Source organism: Pundamilia nyererei, unplaced genomic scaffold, assembly GCF_000239375.1.
Source record: "Pundamilia nyererei isolate P.nyererei 1_Seehausen unplaced genomic scaffold, PunNye1.0 scaffold00258, whole genome shotgun sequence".
Lineage (NCBI taxonomy): Eukaryota > Metazoa > Chordata > Actinopteri > Cichliformes > Cichlidae > Pundamilia > Pundamilia nyererei.
The window spans coordinates 533,475-554,692 of NW_005187659.1; the positions used below are offsets into that span (position 1 = coordinate 533,475).

Genomic DNA, 21,218 nt, shown 5'->3' on the forward strand with positions numbered 1-21,218 from the left:
ATATTTTTTTAGATGAAAGATTATGGCTGAATAAAAATGCATCAAGTTTCACATGGGAGGAGTTTTCTTAGCCCTCTATTTTCTACTAGCAGTGTACACAATTATGTATTCTTCAGTCTGATTTTTTTAGTGCCAGTAACAAAACCACATTGATTCCGTGCCTGCTAATTGTGCTGGTTAACAATATTGAAGGAGGCTCATCTAAGATCCAGCCTCATATCTTTTCTCCGACGTTTGACTTTTGCACATTTATCTTGCTTTTTGAAGCATCACTCAATCAAAGTCCGCTGCTGATAAGTGGTGCTTTAGCGGTTGCTGTATAGATCATGTTTCCACTGAGCTCTTTAAAATTCCTTTCACAGACTATGGGTCATATGCCATCTTTTGTGACTAGATGGACTAAATAAATGATGGCAAAAATGGGTGATGAGGACAATCTGTTATACTTCAAAGAATTCCAGCCTCTGCCAATCAACTGTCTAATCACAAAGTCTGTTGGCGGAACAAGCTTTTATTAAATATTAGCCAGAGAGGAAGTCAGCCATTTAACCTGTATTAATTTAATCCTTTTTGATTAATTTTCACTGCCATTCCATTCCATATCATTTTGACTCGAATAATTGGCCAGCATAATTTTCTGCATAACTCTGCTGTGTCATTGTCTGCAGTTTTTTGTCCCTCCCTTTTGTACTTCTTCACTGTAAATGTTATATAGCCTCTAAGAACCCTCACTGTCTCCCTTTTGTTTCTCTTTGCTTTTTGGGCAATGAGAAAAGATGCACATGATGTTTAACTCTTGTTCTGGCAATACATACATTACTGTGGAGGGATGCATGTTGCGAAGCTTTGCAGCACAGTCACACCAACATGGCCTTGTGTTGTTATTATAAACATCTAAAAAAAAGGCCATTCTGCTCTTGCCTGTGGGTGTGGATATAAAGGGCATTTTTAATCAGTTCAAATGGTGAAGCTGCCCTCCAACTACAGAAATGGAAACACTTGTGCACACCCATGGGTGGCAGTAGAGCGCTACAAAGTCCAGAGGCTATAGGGACAAGCTTTGGGTGAGACTACAATACTAGGGAACAGAAAGCACCAAGCACAAGCAACATTGTCACCAAGCATAAATACACAGCCAGCTACAGATTCACAGCTAAAACACAGAACCAAATTACACCTCAGCTAATTACACAGACCTCTATCATCATGATGCAGAACTGTTATGACTGAAGTAGCAAGGCTTCGCAGAAATAAAGCCCCCGCCTGAGCACTGAACGATAGCGGAGTCATCTGGCTCTAAGAATACTGGCTATTTTTCTGAGTCATAATTCATTAATTAGCTGATGGACACGGAGGCCCACTTCCTTCTAAATGTATCAAGATCAAAATCAGCTTAAACAAAGTGTGACCTCATTACCATGGCAACTATTTAAATCCCGTAAATAGGTTGTACCCCAAGGTTCAGGCCAACAGACACACTGGTATTTGCAACATGGAATGATTAATCTATTAATTGCTCCTGCAGGCCTCTGATTAAGGAAATTCATCTGGCGTTTTACATTTTACAGTAGTGACAGAGACCATGTGAGGACTGTATACACAATTCAAGACTTGCGTGCATAAAGTACAGAGGACACGCCCTTTTCTGAAGAATATGGTCAATAATTCAAGTAGTGAACAATCACCAGAAATAAAGTAGGGCATTTGTTGCACTCTGACCGCAGAGATGACTGACGATGATGAGTATGAATAATGACAGGATATATGATGCTTGCATACAGACCTTGCATGGGAGTATGTTAATCTTGAACTTGCATCAGGGTAACTTTTAAGCTTAATTAATCTGATGACAATTAGGTAACCTTAGGTACATACTGCCCGTGAGAGCTACAGTACAGCCCATTTGTTATGTTCCTCCTACGTTTGGATTTAAGTGTGGGTGTGTTCACATATGCATGCCGAGTTTTGCCTGTGTATGTCAAGGCTTTTTCACATTTGTGTCCACTTCCATGAGCAACAGCACTTTTTCTCCACTGAGCTGTGAATTTTTCTGCATTACCCTTTTATGGTGCTTGCGTGACAGTCCTGGTTAAGCTGTGCAATGCGGGTTAAAGTAAAATAAAACAAGGAACGTGACAGCATTAGCGTCAGGCTAAAAGCGCTTAGCTAAAATAAAAGGTGAGAATTTGTTCTTCTCACCTGTGCTGTAGGAATATGTAGTAAAGAAAATTAATTTGGTAAGTGTGTCTGCATGGCTATATTGACACCAACACAATACCTTACTGCTGAGCTTATTTACTGTCTTTACAATATAGCCCATAAATCCCATCTAATCAAATCACAATGAAAGCAAGAAGATCCATCCACAGACAAAGCAAGACTGAAGATTGAATACACACATCAGGCTCCTGAACCTCTAATATTCTCGACTGAGCTCACAGAATGGTCAAACTTACAGTAAGATTTCAAGAACTATTGTGCAGAGACTGAGTAAAGCATTTAAATCCAAGCCAAACTCGCAGACAGTATTTCTCTTTTACCCAGCACACATGACATGAAAAAAAAACAATCTTGTATAATATACCGGGTAGCTTTCTGAATATACTGCTGGAACATGCATTCAAATTTATTCACAGAAGAACTGATTGCTCCTGATTGCTCCCTTGATTACAATCCTAACTGTCTATGGGGGGTTGTACAGTATTATTTGTAGGATACGATAAGCTGTATGTGTTTGGTTGAATCTTAGCTCAATCAGGCACAAGCAGGGTGCCACATTTTGCTTTGGGCTTGGAAAAAGAAAAGCCTTGATCAAACCAATACACAAGGACTACATGTGGCAATCAGCAGCAATGCATTCTGCAGCCCAGCATGGCTCTATGTTCTGCTCCTTCTCGTGCCCTCATCACCAGCTGAATGTGACTCAGTGCAGCCCTTCCTGAGGCTTGATACGCCCAGTTAAATTGCCCCCCCCCCCCCCCCCCCCCAGACACACACAGAGAGCCACTGCACATATGTAGATGCGTGCAGACATGCATTGACACTTACAGATACTGTAATACTGTAGTCATTTTCTGGATATGTGACCTGTTTACCAATGTCCCACACACCAGACCAACAGCAGAGCCCATGCCACATATTGACCTTTTCTCCCAGCTAATCATTGATTCTCTGTAACATAGCGAAAGCTATTACTGTAAATGGAGTAATTACTGACAGCAATTTGGAAGTCTTCTTCACAACAGAAAGGTAACAAAAGCTCAAAGAAATCCTCCTAATTGAGACAGCCCCCCCATAGCTACCTGCCTCTTCAAAACAGCCTTTACTGAACTTACAAAATGATTTTTTTCATCCAGATTTTAACTTGTCTTATTCCGAGTGTTAGAAACCCTCAGATATTGAATCACTTTAAGACATTTCAGTTGATAAAATACATGTAATTGACATAACATTTACAAATCTCTATATACAATTTTGCTGTTTAGTCTTAAGAGCATTTTCAAATCTGCTTTAGCATGCAGCATAAGTGCTATTCCACCATCTTATCACTTTACTTTCAAACTGCTTTGTTTCATTAATGTTCTGTTCATGTGTGTTTGCAGTAGAGCTGGTAGCTATTCTTAGATAGCATGTATCTAGTACCTTGTTAGATGACCAAAGAGACAGCCAGTGGACAAAGTGGCTGTGTTTGTCTTTGTCTGAGTCATTGTTTACAAATGTCACCAAGTCACAAAGTGAAGGTATCACAGTGATTAGCTAAGCACAGTGGTCAGTTACACAAAAGGAAAGTAAGCCAAAGATAACTCTGGAAACAGACAAAAAGGTTATAAAGGAAACTGTGATGCTAATAAGAGGCAGAGAGAAAGACAGCAAGACAAGGAGAAGGGTGTAAGATGTATTTTGAAGCTCCCTGAGGTAATGAATTTACATCTTTGTCGGTTTTCTGCCATGTCTGCAACAGTGAAACTAACAGGACCAGAGAGGAGTGGTGAGGTCTTGCCAATTTAACTTTGGTTTGCTGAGAGATTGCAACAGTCAGATACTAAAAAAAGAAAAAAACATGCTTGACATAGACAAGGAGCAAACAATGACCAGAACCTAACAGCTATGTACCGTATATTAGTAATTAAGGGACAGAACCAGCCTGCAGTCTTGTGTCCAACCTCTTTGTCAGAGCTCAGATTGAAGCCTCCATTTGTATCCTCTGTCTTCAGGTCATTAATGCTCACAGAAGCTGTAACATTTAATTAGGGAGACATTATTAGTACAACACAGGCCCAGTGTGCAGCAGAGAGAAATCCCCAAACAGCCCCTAACTGAATATTACATTTACAGCCACATGGAATTATGAGGGTAAAGGTTAGCAGAAACTTGTAGATAAACAAATTAGCTTGTCACTTTATACTTTTTTGAGTTGGGAAGAAAAAGCCTGAAAAAAAAAAGGCTTATTAGAATAAACAGTCCTGTAATAGCCTGTGTTCTTCCTTTGCCTTCCTCCAACTCCCTGCCGATTTCAGCCATATACTATAATCTGCAGTGTCTGTGCTGCACATCAAAATGAGGAGCCACTGATCCATTCAGTGATTACACAAACAAACAGACAGGAAAATATCAGCAAACTGCAATGCGGTGCAAAAATGAGAAGTTTGTACAAATATTATAAAGCGGTAATATTGTGTGGAGTTAGTCAAGTGTGAGATGAGAAGATTGGGTGAGTTAAGTGAGTGGGGAGGTGATAGTGGGAGGAGGGTGGATAGGCCCTAATGGTAAAGAGTAGTTATAACGTCTTCTGCTATACCACATGGGACATTAGTCTGGATCTCTCAGCAACAGATGTAATGTTTAGCAGTTACAAAGCCGTAAACGAATAACTGTAGTAGCATTTGCTATGTTACTGTCTCTAGTCAGTTCTTCTTCAAACATATGAATTACACTGCAGGATTTATGTGAGTTTGTCTGTGTGCTAAACAAAGACAAGCAGCTTTGTGGATTTGTCTGCAGAAATTCTGTTGATGCAAGATGTTGTGCAGCCTGCGTTTCACAATGAAGGCACTGCAAGATCTGCAGTGCAACTCGTGAGCGAATGTCTGCGTTCAGATAGGATAAGAGAAAGGTCATTCTTTGCACTAATATTTCATGCAGCACCAAGCACCACCTTTCTTTGCTAATCAATAACATAATTACTTTCATTGGTGGTCTTTAGGACATGGCAGTCTCCTATACTGCTCGATCCTCATTGGACAAACCATTGTTGACTTTTAGCTGATTGCCATGGGTAAAATGCATTCAAAATAAGATCTACCCTTTAAACAAAGGAGTTTCTAATAACAGGGAAAAGAATTCTGGTGATATTTTTTCTCCTCATAGACTAAATCATTCATTTAAATTTTAACGACACCCATGCAAGGACCCACATCTGAACAACAACTGAGTGTTTGTGTCATTTTGAAAAGGAAAGACTTATGATTAAAGATGGCCCTTCCGAGATGCAGTCAATAATAATTACATTTTCTAATTTCCTTGATAATTTCCACTTATAAGCAGTTACCAAAATCCAAATCCTTTATGCTTAGATTTTTTTTCCTCATTTTAAATGACCTCTTAATTCATCAAACTATGTATGGGCACAAATCGGTTAGTTTTACTTTGAAAGGAGTCCCACAGATCACACGTAATACCCTCCTTCTGGGCTGTTTGGAAAAGTTTAGCCCTGATTTTAAGTATGGCAGCTGCAGATATTGATCCTGACATGCCAAGTAGAAAAATGTGGATGACATGTGAGATGTATTCTTCTGTGAAGATACTTGCACCAGCTCATTGCAAGCTGTTACTCTCACTGAGAAGAGTAAGAGATGAGAGCTGGGCCGAGAGGGCCGGTAGCCTGAGGCACTAAGGCGTAAAGAGAGAGACCTCTCCTGAATACCTATTCATCACATCACCATTAGTGTGGCTAAAGCACTCAGCTCTGCTGCTCATACCATATAACAAGAAATACTGCATTAGATCCCATTTCATACTTTGACATGACTATCACTGCTGCCTGATACACAGCAGTACTTCAACCTGCTTGCTTTTCTCACCTTGTTATGCAACGAGATACAGACATAGTTATCATGCAGCTCATCTACACACACACACACACACACACACACACACATGCACACACACACACATAAACTCAAAAGTAGACAAACAAGTGTGGACTCTAATCATCATGAGAGCAGGTTTTTATCAGAGCATGGCGCCTTTTTTTCCCTCCTCCAACAAAAATGCCACTCTACATCACATTCTTGTCGCATCTTGTCTGTCAACACTCATCCTGCTGCTTCCTGTGCCTCCCCCTCCCAAGCGACAGGATGCACATGTCATTGTTTTGTCATGGTCATGGCCGTATTGATTAAGCGATGTGAAGCTAATTAAAGACAATCTGCAAAAGAGTGTCGTTGCCAGTGAGGGGAATAAAATCACAATGACAAAGTGGTAGGCCTCTAATTATTATTCTCTTCTCGTTCAAGATGCGAGAGATAAAAACCCTGCAGACACAGTCGTAAGGCTCCCTCTGACTATTTCTCCTTCTGTCCCTGCTCACAATCTGAGTTTTCATTTTCAGTAACTCTACTCTGTCTTTCACTGTCTTTTCAGTTTCTCTCTCTCTCTTTCTATCACACACTCACTTACCAGCCATGCTGCCCTGCTCGGCTACTCCACTGGGCACTAATTCAAACTCAGTTCACATCCTTTCACTTTGTACTGATACTGCCCACCAACCCTGATCAACACAGCAGCTTTAGTTCACAGCATCTGTCCACAGTGTGTGTGCCTGTGTGGCAAAAATGTATGCATGCACACTATATGGTCTCGGTTATAGTGGATTAGCTTTTGGAACTACACTTTTTCCTACACACACACACACACACACTCACACACACACACACACACACAGAGTAGCTTTAATATAATTTAGATGCAATATGCATACGCATTTCCAAGAGTATTGCTAAGGGACAAGAGGGGGGAAAGGATGCTTTCTTTTCAGTACTTGAAGTACATTTTGTCCTTTGTGCAGGATGTCTTCGTGTTTCTGAGACTGCCATTTTTAAAAAAAAATAATAATAATAATAATGGATTGGATTTATACAGCGCTTTTCAAGGCACCCAAAGAAAAAGATGAAAACATTTTTGTTATGAAAAGTTGCTTTGCTCTAACAGGCTTATCTAAACCTGAGCTTTCTAATCTAGCATTGTGTTATCCATGACCCTACTTATTTCAGGACATTCAGCAGTGTCATGAAATAAGCCAATGTCCTGTGCATATCATAGTACTTGGTTAATATATATTCATGTGTTGGTTTTTAGCTGCATCATGGTCTCTACTTCCAGATGTTGCATTCACATCCAGTACTGCGCACTAATGTGTCCATGTATGTTTTATAGAGTTGGAGAAATCCTGGGGGTTTAGGCTCAGCTATCATAATGTAATGCAAGCTGGAGTTCCTTCCACTGGATCATCTTGTTATCGCCCCCTCTCCGGCATGTAGTGTCTTTATCAAAGGACCTTTCTACCTTGCTCACCGTGGGGCTGCAAAGAGCAGCATTGCCAGCCTGCTTGATATGCAGCAGTGTCTGGTCGCTGCTGGGCTCCCACGCCTCCCTGACTGGAGCCTTTAAGCCCTGGCGCAGTCAGAGAAAGTGAGTCTCCCTCATCAATGGCCCTACTGAGTGGCTGTGACAGTGCCACGTGGAAAACACATCGATTAAATGGTTCCTCTTGCCTTCTACTTCCTCCTCTACTGTGCTGTATAGCTCTCATCCTTCATTACCCAAAATGATCACCCTGCAATTGAGTTAGCTTTCAACATGGGAGGCAATGCTGTCACAGTCACACATGGCGGCGAGCAGACGATTCGATGGAACAAAGGTAGCAGGGATCACGAGAAGTAGAAGCAGGAAGAGATGAAAAACTGAGGAGATGAAAGGGAAATGAGAGAGAAGACGAAGGATAGCACAGTTTGAGCAATTCAACCAACATTTACTCTGTCACTTGTTTATCACCCCTCATTTAGTGTCAGTTACTGCTACAGCTCTCTGCTTCATACGATGGATGTCAGCAATTAACTAGGACGTTCAAAAGGAAAACAAAATCCACGACTGAGAATCTGACGTGAAAACCAACCGCTTTTAAAAGAAACAAGTTTGTATGTTGCCTAACGATATGAGCGAGCAGGTAGAGGCACAATCTGTGACTGGTGTTTTTGAATGCACAACGCTCCTTGATGTGTTTCTTCCAATAAAAGTGAAGAAATGTAAAGAGCAACGTTCAAGTAGCAGCTTGCCCAATCTGCTCAGTCTTATGAAAGCTTTTGTATCAGAGCGGGAAGAGGAGCTCTAGGCGCAACAGCCATATTTATATTCCAATCTTCTACACAGAAACCCACATTGCCAGGCTCATAAAAGATTCATCGAGCAGGGGAAAGCAAGGTCGTACAGAGAGCTGGTCAGGAGGTGCCTACTGCAATGCAAAAAAATAAATAAATTTTTTTTAAAAAGAGCCGATTGGCACACACAAACCCACACTCACGTACACCCCAAAACACTGGGTCACTCCCATAGTGACTGTTACTAGGGCTACATGTGTTGTTATCCTTATTACGGGCAGCTGTGTGTTCAGCACTGACCAAATGATCAAGCACGTCTGTGCACTAATTGGCATCTGTCACTTAGACCATGCACTTCAGCAGCCTTAATAGCTTTAGCCACGTTTGTTTGAATCGATTCTGTGAATTGTCTGGCTCTTTGTCTGCTGTGGATCCGATTGCTGACATGCTTGGAAACTAGAGCGCAAAGGCGAGAGAGAAAAGGAGACAAAGACAATGTGTATTTGCGAGAAGAAAGAGTGTGCGTAGAGGTGCATGTGTGTCTGTGCTGGGTGTTGTCAGAGAAATGTCACTCTTGCTTAGAGTCACAGACATAAACCTCTGGGAGTCCTGCACCCTCGAGCACACTCACACAGAAGGAAAGAGAGAAAGTGGGGTAGAGAATGCGATATAGGGATGATATTCATCCCACCAGTCAAGCCGATGCTTCTATACTCTGTCGACAGGAAGCATACAAATAACATCCTATGCGTTATATTAGCAGCCAGAATGTTTTGAGAAATTATTTATGCATGAGTCAAACATTGTAAATGCTATAGAAGAGAGATCAGGAGTCAAGGAGGGGGACATGATTTCAAAATATTTTTTAGGTCTCCTGTATGATTTTTTTTTTTAATCATCCAGTTATTGCTGGTTAAATGTCAGGTTAACCAACCATTTATGTAGAAATGACAAAGCTAAGCTTTCTAATAGTGATTGCAATCTGTCCTCCAGTCAGACAGCTTGGTCCATGTGAATTCTAATGGTTGTTATACGACAGCAGGCTGCTGGATTTTCAACACGACAGAAAACAGCAATAGAGGTCATTTAGGGCCCACACATGCCTTGAGCAAATGTAGTGGACAGTTTGTGACTCGGAATGAGTAAGCGGTCATTTAAAGTGAAACTAAACTGTAATGTTCTATTTGATGCTGGCAAGCCCCTTTTCAAGTAATATTTAAATGTCTGCCAAGTGTGTTGAAGGTTTTACAAAACCTATTTTTTGGTTTGGCAATTGCAAAAGCAAACAAAACAAACACATAACCTATGTAAAAAGGTTATTCCATATGAAGAGGTATGGCCAAGCTTGTGCTAGCTCTACCTCTGGAGGCAATCATGACAGGGAGGCAGTATTAGTCTGAGAGTCAGGCCACTGACCTCACATGCTTCTCTACTCAGCAGTGCACCCGTTAACCAATTACCATGCAGACCACTGCCTGCCTGTGAGGCTCATCCAAGGCACCGCAGTAGTAAAATCAGCTACCCGTTTCACTTTGTCATTGAGACACACCTCAAATAAACTCCCCAGCATCATCAGAACCTAAGTCACCCAGGAGTGAGTTGCGAACAAAATGATGAAGAGCAGGTAAATCATCATTAAGAACTCAAAAAGCACCATAACCTTCCTTTATCTGTCCCTGCACAGTACTAGTTGATCTAAATATAACCGGCATCATTCACAGCTGTCCCAACTTTCAACTTTAATTTTACAATTCATTTGCTCATAGTGGGGTCATCTGATTGCTGGTTTTTTTTTTTATTGTGGGGTCTTTACTTTACAATGAAAACTGAGTCGAACTGAATTTAAGGGTTTTTTAAAAAAAAAAGTCTTACAGCAAAAAAAATAACCTCTTCAAGTCCTGATTTCCATTCTTAGTCGTGAATCCATACAGTGTCGGTGCTTGTGAAGATTATTTGTCCCTGCAAACGCGATCACACACACATAAAAACGCCTCTGATGATTAAGCAGCAGGCTACATGAAAGCACATCAAACATTAAGATGAGGGAGTGAACAGTGGACAGCACAAAGGCTCGATAGCTCTCAGTGCATCAGCCCCTTTCTTAAGCAGTATCTCTTTTATAAAACAAATCTCTCACACAATGTGGTATCATTATCGTGCCCTAATTCAGGCCCTACCCTAATCAGTCATGACACAAGCACATACTACTCAATCTCTCCAAGCAGCAGTGAATCAGATATAACGCAACCTCATTATCTGTGGCTGATTGTGAAGCAGCACCTTTGTATATTGATGGGGAGCGCATGAAAGTGGATGCACAGAGGCTAATATAACCCTGCCTGCTCACTTACTCACCCACATCATGCTAAACATGATTGCTTCTGAGTCACAGGCAACACAGGTATTAGTTCACATAGGTAATTATGTGGTGTTTTATTCAAGAAACAGATGAAATTTACAGTAAACTTACATATTGTTGCCATGTAACGCAAAATATGTCTTTAAAACCACATTTTTTAGCAGTGAGTCAATTGACTCATCAGTTATGTGTAAGCTACACCCATACTATGTAATGCTCTTGGCGTATGAAGATATATCTTTGTTGCTGCTTGACCTTCTAATTACATGGGCTTGTGTGGTCATGCAGTGTTAATAATTCGTTCAAGCTCTGGAGCTGTCTAGTCCAGCAAGGTGATTTTATCAGCTGTGTCTTTGCCTCTCGCTGGCAGATTTACACCCATGCTCCTGCAGCTTTTCATTTGTTTAATTCTCTAGTTGGAGGTTATGATGCGGCTTGGCAGAGCACACTCAGTCCAGCGTGCTACTTAGTGTCCTTCTTCCTGGAAAACATAGATTCACATCTCTATTCTTAGAACATTATCCAGCTACACGTCTGTTTTCTCAACATTTATATAAACCTTTGCCTAGTGGGTTCTCTGATAATAATGGCAGTGGGAGAATTTCTATAAAGAAATATTTCTGACATACAATTTGTTTCTCTTAGATTTCTACTGTAATAGGCTTTTGGTGTGGAGACGAGGATGAAGATTTAACATGGCTCTGTCACGTTCGTGTCTAGGGAAGGGTTTTTATTATGATCATGTAGCTTTGCTCTCATTCAGCTGGCACCAGGCAAAGCCATTTTTTTCCAAAGGGTCAATGCCAGGGTGGTGGATTATTTATGTGGACATTCGCCAACCAAGCTTTTTGTCCTGTCTGACTCTGAATGAACAAAGGTCTGTCCTTTTTGTCCTCACATGTAGAAGCACTGTAAACAGCTTTACATTAGGTCAGCTTACAGCATTATCGTTACTGTATTTTGCGCTTGTGTCACTAAAAGCATCTAGATTCTCTGACACTTATGCTGCATCGCTAAACTACTGTATAATTAGCTGAATGTAAATAAACGTAATGTTTGTGCCAAATGATGTTTTAAACAGCAGCCTGATTTACAAGTGCTTGTTCTGTTACACTGCTCGCCTTTCAGCTAAATTGGCCCTGGCTGGGCAAGTTCCTCCTACAATCATGACACCAAACTAGAATGAGGAAACAAAATTTAACAAGGTCTTACAGGGTAGTATTTTCAAATTGGTTGTTTATCATGATCACTGGCAACAGAAGGGATCAAGAAAATTACTGAAGAATCTAGCCAATTGCTTACACAGGCTCCTGTCTCCCTCTTTGAGAACAACAAGGATTTCTCCCCCAATGCACTTTGTGTCTCAACGGCAAAACACCAAAGCAAGTGTTCATTTCCATCAGTCTCAACCACACTATTATCGGCAGGCTTCAAGGTGAGGAATCTTAAACCAATAAAGGCATTTCTCTGGCACTCACTCACTCGTCTGGGATAGAAGCGTTTGTATTTATTTATTTATTTATCAATTTATTTATTTTCCTTGCCCCCAAAGCCTAAGAGAGAAAGTACACGAACCAATCACTACGCCTTAACCAGTAATTGTGCCGCTCTAGAAAATGAAACAAATAAATCATTTGTTTAATTGGAACAAAATACACATTACATCCCCATCAGGCCCCTTGCATGCTTTTTAAAAGAGCTTGATTGTCGAGCAGGAATATAGTATTCTTCTCAAGTCTTTGATTGTAACATTAAAGTTATATCTATTGATGAAGAAGTCACCTTATTATTCATCTTTATTTCAATTCAATAATTCATTATTTTTAATGTATTACATTAGAGTAATTTTCCAAGCTGCAATATATTACACTCCCTATCTTGTTAATGATGAAACAAACAAAGTATACAATACATGCAGTATCACATATTGATGTAAATCCTAGCTCTTGATTGAGTTTACCTGCATTCTGTCATGCGTCACTTGGTGTGCACATTATAGCAAGACATCTGTGCCAAGGTCAAACAGGTGCCCATTTATATCAGTGGCACTAAGGACCCCTGGGCTTTATGGGCACTTAACAAACACACGCAGTGAACGAACAAGTGCATCTGTCTCATTAAAGCTGTCTAAATATTTCATAAAAGCCTGTGTTGAAACTGTGACTGAAGCTTACTGTGGATATGAGCTCTGCTGGAGTGTTATCCCCGTTGCAGTACATATGCAAGAATTCATCAATACTTTATGTTTGCAATGCAATCTTAAGACGATGGGTGGTGTCATATTTTCTTTCAAACCGTTCAATATTTAATGTAAACACTTACAACAAATTGTCCCCCAAAGGCAGCTACTATATAAATCCACTGAAGAAGAGGTTGAGATATAAAACTGTATCATCAGTTACGTTGTCAGGATCACATTTGCAAGTGTTTACCATTTATTGAAGTGCATCTGTGATGCCGTGTGAGTATTTGTTGAACAGAGAAAGTTGTGTAATTTACAAATTTCCTCCAATTTTGGCCAAATATTTTGGTTTGGATTAGAATATATCAGTTTTTACTCCATAATTAAGCATCAGGGAAGTTTATTCATGCTGGGGTTGTGCTTGAAAATAAATTAGAGTTTTGCACGTTGTTACTACTCTAGGAGTTACACACAGTTCTCTTCTAATACCAGCTGTGCTGTACATGATTTATTTTAAATCTACCAAACAGGTGTATGGCACATCTACTCATCTCCTATAAATTGAAAACGCACAACAGCTTTCCCTCCTTTTACAGGTCAATTGTAATTGTTTACTCGGCTGGTAAACATAAATGAGTGATGTATGGCTAATGCAAATGCAATGCGAAATATTAGTGAATCTGAACAGTTCCAACAATATACTGCATTTTACAATGATAATCGACAGCTAAATGGAGTAACAGGCTGTGCTCATGTTTGAGATGAAAAGTCCATTAGTTTAACAGTATACATTTACTGCAAATACCTAAAGAGCCATTCTGAAAAAGAAATGCAATCGAAGACAATGTAATAGAGAGCTGATGCAATTCTATTGTCCATGAGTGACGGCCATATTATTCACTGTTATTTTTCATACCATTTTAACGTCGAGTATTTCACTGACCTTGTAAATGCACATATATTCCGTCTCATTTGATCTTTGGTGTTATATCTGCAAGACCCTGAGGCCTCTAGATGGCCTTTGCCAAATGGTGATACTCACCTCCAACGTATAAGGAGGCGCTGTCTTCGGTGCTAAATTGACTCAGGCGCGACACAGCGCTGTCCACGGTCCTGAATATAGCTTGGCTTGTTACTAAAGGTATAAACAGCGCTGACCTACAAGGACCATTGGCTAGTTTGTATGATCCTAGTAAATGTGGAGAATTGTAGCTGGCTTCTCTGTAGACGTTACACTTTCTAATCCATCTGAGTTATGCTCATCACTGCACGTATGTTGACCAGCTGAACCCCTGCAAGTTCAAATGCTCTTGCCTTGGCCGAAAGCTTTTCTGGGTCAAATGATTTACCGTCCTTCACTTTAATTTACAACTGTCACATCAAAGCTCGTCATTTTTCCAAACGGGCACGGCTTTTCTCGAGTGTCATACACGAGAGCACGCCACACAAGCAGGCATACATCCCCAGAAACTACAACCATTTGTTGGCGCTGGTTTGGTACAGTATAGTAATTACTCATGTCTTGCATTCACGGCCACAAATCACACTTCGTTGCGTGACGCTTAAACAGCGCAATATCTGATTCTCGGTGAGCCCCGGGACCCCTCTGTCACTGATGTAGAGGTTGATAGGAAGATCTGTAAACAACGACCTCCAGGGCATCAAAAGCATCAGAGCGCCGACAAATCAATTACTATACTGTCAGAGGAAGATGGTACTTTATGTATTCTTACCATTCCCTTAAGGCAGTGACTATAAATTGCATGACGATATTCTTTTTTTTTTAATGTGTAAGGGCTCTAGTTTACGTGGACATGCCATCGACTGTTACAGCCCTTCCTATTGTTATGCTTGAACTTTCTCTCTATGTTTCAGTAGCATGATAGATTGCAGACTGAACTGCGATATTTTCGGATTAATGGGTCTTCGCAGTCGTTTAACATATTTTACCTTCTTTGAAATTGCGATGTTGTTCCAATCAGAGCGTTGGTTCACAGGTATAATGTCAATTTTGAGATTCGTAAATAGGTCCTTCAGGAACTTTTGAGCAATGCTTATTCATCGTATACATGCGTCCTTACCTCACCGGGCATGACAGCTAACATCACAAGTAGGAACATGGCACTGAAGAGATGCATTCTTGTCGAAATGTTCGCGTCCCAGCCGACACCGGTTCCGGCAGCTGTTCCTCCGTGTTTTTTTTTTTTAATCGTTACTGGGGCGGTTTCTTCACATACAGAGGGATTCCTTCAATGCTGTATCGGCTGTGCGCCACCAGCCTCATCACCGGGATGCAAGGCAGCCCTATGTGGTTCGGTAAAGCAACCAGTCGCGTGTCTTTTGTGGAGCATAGACAGTTTTGCGGGAAGCGAACGCTGAACCTCCTATCTCTGAGAAGGAGAGAAAGGAGGTGAGAGAGAGAAAGAGAGAGAGAGCGAAATAGAGCGCAAACTCCTGAGATGCTGTAATGAGTCAAAGTGAACAGACAGCGGTCCCCTCCGTCCTGCAAAATAACTGCGACTGAGCGCCAGGAGCTTGGGGGGTGGGGGGCCAGAGGTTGGAAGGTGACTGCTGTGCTTGCAAGGTGCCGACACTAGGAGCAGCACGTCTACGTGCCACGAGTCCAGAGAACGAAGTACCACTCTTTGATGCAGCCGAGGTTGGCTGTGCACCTGTGTGTGTGTGTGTGTGTGTGTGTGTGTGTGTGTGTGTGTGTGTGTGTGTGTGTGTGTGTGTGTGTGTGTGTGTGTGTAATAGATAGATAGATAGATAGATAGATAGATAGATAGATAGATAGATAGATAGATAGATAGATAGATAGATAGATAGATAGGTCCTTAAGAATCCGACATTTAGCATTAATGTCTTCCTGCTCATTATGATTGATAGGTAGAAAGGCTGTTAGATCAACATTAATACCATCAATTCAGCTCTGACATATATCCAATTACAACATGCCAAAACAAAGGGATTCTCTTGGGTTTAGGAAAATGATAAAGATTATTATTGTTCCGATTACAATTAAAATAATGAATGCTCCAAGCTTTATCCACTCAATTATCTAAGAGATAATTATCTAAGAGATAATTGAGTGATTCTGCTGACATTCATTTAATACCTATTGTCCGAGCCAGGTGAAGATAGAATGGGTGTGCACACAGCTTCTTTGGTGTGTGTTCATGTAAGCTGTGACAGGCTGTGTTTGTGGTGATGGTGATGCTTTCTTGGGTATAAAAAAAAAAGTATATATTTCAGCCTCTGCTTCCACCTTGTCCTAACCTCTTAAGGATGTTCTGGCTTAAAAAGTCTTTGAGGTAAATGCAAAGTGTGTCATCTGTGGCTCTGGAATCTCTTGACTGACCAAAGCTAAGACAGCTAAAGCTGCAAAGGCAGGACATGAAACGAAAGGTGTATTGCTACTGAATAAAACATGCCTGTTTATAATTTTCATTGTCAAATCCACACAATACGGCAGTGTTGTTGTGTTTCTTATTTATTTTTCTTCTAAGGACACAGTAGTTAATTCCATAAAACATTACTCTTGAAAACAAAACCCCGTGGCTGCAGTTCAAAGCTTTCCAAAGCTAGAATAGCATAGAATAGTTCAAATAAAGGATATCAACTGTGATGAGTTGTTTCTACTATCCCTTTTGCCCCTGTATGGTTCGCGAGAGGGTTGACTTTCTCCACCCCTGCTGCTGCCCTCAGTGACATAGTGCACACCCCTCTATTTTCCCAGCAGGAAAAACTACAAGGAGGTGAAATGAGTAGCTAGAGGAGGGCGAAAGGCAATGGTGATATCTGAGAAAGACAAACATAAGAATGCATGAAAGATTCCTCCTTCCAGTCATGCTCTTTTCACCAGTGTTATTGTATTTTAGTGTTTCATTCTGGATGCTGTCTTTGCTCATACATACAGTAAAGCATGAGAAGCTCAAGATTGCCATAGTGTGTAAAATTGGTGATAAGTCATTGGCCAGGGTGCCACTGTTATTACTGAGGAAATACTGTACACTCTACTAACAGACTCATCCCTTCTCCTGGTTGCTCTACTCCATCTCCATCCCCTGTCACACTTTGCAGTCCTGGGGCATTCGGAAAATTGTGGGACTGCTTCTTGGGTAAATGCAAACAAAGCATGACCCATTTGTCAAACAATTGCACTATTTTTCTCTTGTTATCCTCAAGTCAGGCCAAAAAGGCCAAGGGAAAGAAGAATGAGACCTCCAGAGCCACTATATGTCTTCTCAGGCAAGCAGGCATAATCTCTCTGTTTCTGTATAAGGCAGATGTAGCACTAAAACCATGATGATCCCAGGTTACTCTCAGTGATTATCTTATTAGTTGACTGATTCAAGATTCAGGGATCAATTTGACTGTGATCATGGAATATAGAATTGTGTAAGTTAAGTACAAACGTCTTTCATACTACTGACAAAAAACAAATAGATATATTTACATGGATGAATAAATAATTATTAAGAAATGTCGTGATATTGTTGTGGTGAAGGAATAATGTATTCTCACAGCCTGAGGAGAATACAGGCTGTGATAAAAGTTTGGTGGTATGACAGATAGCTCTATATTGCTTGCCAGATATTGTTTATAGCATCCTTTAGGCTTTGCTCAGACACCTCACATAACCAGAATAGCTGATTTAGCCATTTTTAGTTTTCTTAAAAAGAACTATGTGATCAGCATCACAGGTTTCTGTGATATTGATTGCCATGAACCTAAAGCTGTTGACCTACTCTCCCTCATCTTCATGGAGGGAAATGTGTCTTTACCTTCTTTGTTCTATAAAACCAGCAGTCAGCTCCTTAGTTTTGTTTACTGAACAGTCGATTGATCTGGTGTTGTATCTGTAAGAGTAGAGTTCTCTCCTTATTTGGACAGTGCGGTTGTACTTATATAGTATGAATTTGGGGTGGTGAATACACAACTGTAGGGAGCTTCAATGCCGAGAAGATTTGATTTGCGATCTCAACTGTCTGGTATTTTTTTGTTGGGATGTCCAGTATCCACGCCCAGGGAGGTTAATTTGTCAGTCAGTTTCATGGGGAATTTCTATTTAGGTGTTGTTATTTTCCAGACAGTATGAAGACAGGGAGGAGGGCATTCAACATGGCATCCTCTGTGGATGCAATGCAAACTGGTAGGAAGCTGTCTTTGATGTACTGGAGAACCAGCTTATCAAAACATTTCATCAGAATAGAGTTGATTGGTTGTGTGAATGCATTTCATGCTTTGTGGTTCAAGCTAGGATCACCTGCGGTGCTTTTCTCCGAGTTAGTGTGTGCATTGCTAAAATATTTGCAATAATGGAACACACTCAAAGTGGCCTAAGGACTATATTTAACAACCATGGCATCTTGGTGCTTAGGTGTATGTGTGTGCAAGTACGAGTTTGCACGAGTGTGTCTGACTGCCTGCAGGCATCTTGCTTGTCAAAGCATTCTTAAGCATTAAAACACAGCTGTGCAGATGGGGCCATTTATATTGAGCCACCGTTGCCAAGCCTATTATTATATAGATTTTCAATTTCCAAGACTTGACTCTCTTAAAACAATTGGAAGGCAAGAAGAATATTAAGAATACTCTGAGAATGAACTGTGGTATAGAAGCACTAGAGAAAGAGTAACTACGCTTTGTTTGTGGTTCTAGTGAATCTAAGACAGGTGCATGGACCCAGGGAGTGACTAAATTGCAGAGCGCAGCACAGGCATACACAGACAGCCTAATTGGATTGTGTGACGTTGGAGTACATGAGTGGCTCCATCCATCTAGAAAACATTGGAGTCTGTCCCATAACAGAGCTTGTGGTTTTCATTGATCTTTGTAATGTTACTGCTTCTGCTACTGCAGCTGAGTTATTATGCAGTAGAACTGAAAGATCATGTGCTCCTTCAAAGTATCCAGATCTTTAGTCTATATATAGTATGTTCAGCTGGCATGTGGGAAAGTGTAAAGTTTATGGAGTTCTTAGTATCTGGCTTAGAATGTATGAGCAGACATTAATAACAATGTAAGATACTTCACTACAACATCAGCTTGTTGATAATAGTACAAATAGTGTAACCCTGGCATTCCAGAAAACATAACACAGATATCTAACAACAAAAAAGCAAAGTGCACAGCTTCCTAGAGCATGCATCTCACATTCATACTACCTAATGAATCTCTAATGCCTAAACAGCATGAAACATCTTATTCAGCAGTCCCAAAAGTACAGTGTCTTTGTGCAACCGAAGACTGCCACTGCTAACACTCAGCTGCCTGCTGAGTTTTCCTTTTCACTTCACTAGGGGAAAATCGTTGTTAATCTGACTTTGAAATTTTCAAATATCTAGTTCCAGAAGTCTAGGCTTGGTGAAAAGGGCAACGTGAAGTCATAAAATCTATTATCCTGATGTTTAAAGATTAATAATACAACAATGACAGCTTACTAAATCTCATCTTTCTCTCATATCCTGATAAACCTAGGAGACAGCCTGGGTTTATCAGGATATGTCAAATAATATAAGGAGAAACACGTAAATGATGGCAAAGTTAAAGCAGTCAGTAGGACAGAAGGTTAAGAATGCAATGTGCCCGACGCAATTCTCGGCTGAGTGCCCAAAGTGAGAGGTGTGAAACCTTCAGTGTCTGCCTGAAGATAGAATTTAACATGGCTTTTCACACTCATCTTAAGCTGCTTCACTTCACTACCTGATCATAACCAAGGCAACGAAGACAAGGACAGCTCAGGTTCAGTTGGATTTTTTGCAAAGAGGCCTTGCCATTCTTCCTGTCTGCGCCTCGCCATAAATCAGCAAACATCATCAATCACCATCTAGAAGAACTGTATGGCAATGTGCTCATGTTGCAGAATCAAAACGGCAAGTTGCTGCCCAGCACAGACTCACAGCAACAAAAAAAAATGAGAGGAGACGCTGGCTGACCTATCAAACATAGAAAGGGATTGTTTGCCAAGAGTTCCATCCTTAAGTAAAGCTATGTACACGAAAAATCTTCCTATTGTTTTATCTTGTACTATCCTTTTTGTTGTTCATTGTTTCATTGACAAGTCTTCCTCTGTTTTGCTCTGCTTTTCTCTCCCAGAGTGAATAGTAGTGAGATGCTCCCTGAGTTGTTCTGTTGCCTGTATTTGTGCTTAATTGGATGAAAAGATGATGCATAATGCGGGAGGAAAGAAACATGAGAGAACCAAAGTCCATGTCGCCTGTGGCAATAGAAACCAGCAGCTATTTGTTGTTGACATTTTTCTCTGCTGTTTTTTTTTTCTGCTCCATTGAAACTGTGGCAGCTTCCTGTTTTTTCATGCATTTAGGGTTTTTTCTCCCTTTGCAGCCTGTCTTGGCGGTAAAGTTCCCAAGCATCACAAGATTTCACTCTCCACTGCCACACTCTCAAGGGTGAGCATGTATTTGTGTGCGTGGAGCTTGTACACTGCGATATGGTGATCTCTGATGTACTATCGAAGGGGCGCTTTGATGTGGGTCTATCTAAAAAAAGAGTACAGTCAGGTTCTCTCCATTAGGGACAGAAAGAATGATGTTTACTTCATTGCAAATAACCCGCAGCAGCCAGCGCACATCTTCACTTCCATAAGTGTGAAGCAGGAAATGTGTACAAGTGAACTTGAAAGAAAGAAGACATGAAAATTGCATGCACATTTCTTTTGAGCTGTACTGTTCTTCTGATCAGTACTTAGGAGGGGTAACAATAAGCTCCTCCACCAATAAGTGGTCAGGGCTTTGTGCTCATTTTTAAAGTAGCTCCAGCTAGTATAAATCCTTCAGTGCCCATTTTTATTACTCATTTGCCACTGTACTCTATTTTCCAACATCCACTGTACTCTATTTTCCAGCATCCATTAAGACCCAAATATGTGCCTCAGGTTGATAAGTCCAAGGATGTGTGTCCTTTTCTACTGCATTTTTACGATTTTCTTGTAGATTATTTTCAAAATATGAGGCAGAGATAGAGATTGAGAGGGAGAGAGGAAGAGATAAAGACCTAGACATTAGTAGGATAGAAAAATGGTTTTACATAATTAAGCAGATAGAAGTGATTACAGCAGCTTATCCACAGAGCACGAACTGCGCACATTCAGCCTCATTATGATGTCAAAGACTCCAAACTGTCGCTGATGACTTAATTACAGTTTCACAGTGGTGCAAATGTTGTAGAGCCATTGTGGCGATTCACAAACCTTTCTCCTGAATGCAATCATCAGAGAAATCAGAGACGGCGCTTATATTCCACTCTATTTTTTTGTAATCTTTTTCCTTCTCTTTGC

General features: G+C 40.7%; 1 protein-coding gene across 1 annotated transcript in view; it reads right to left on the reverse strand.

Annotated features, from left to right (window-relative positions):
• Positions 1–15,507, reverse strand: part of olfm2a (olfactomedin 2a) — a 40,816-nt gene extending 25,309 nt beyond the window's left edge. The window contains exon 1 of the mRNA XM_005749946.2: positions 14,998–15,507. Coding sequence (XP_005750003.1) covers positions 14,998–15,054 — 57 coding nt within the window. The 5' untranslated portion in view covers positions 15,055–15,507. The remainder of the gene's footprint in view (positions 1–14,997) is intronic.
• Between the last annotated feature and the right edge of the window lie 5,711 nt (positions 15,508–21,218).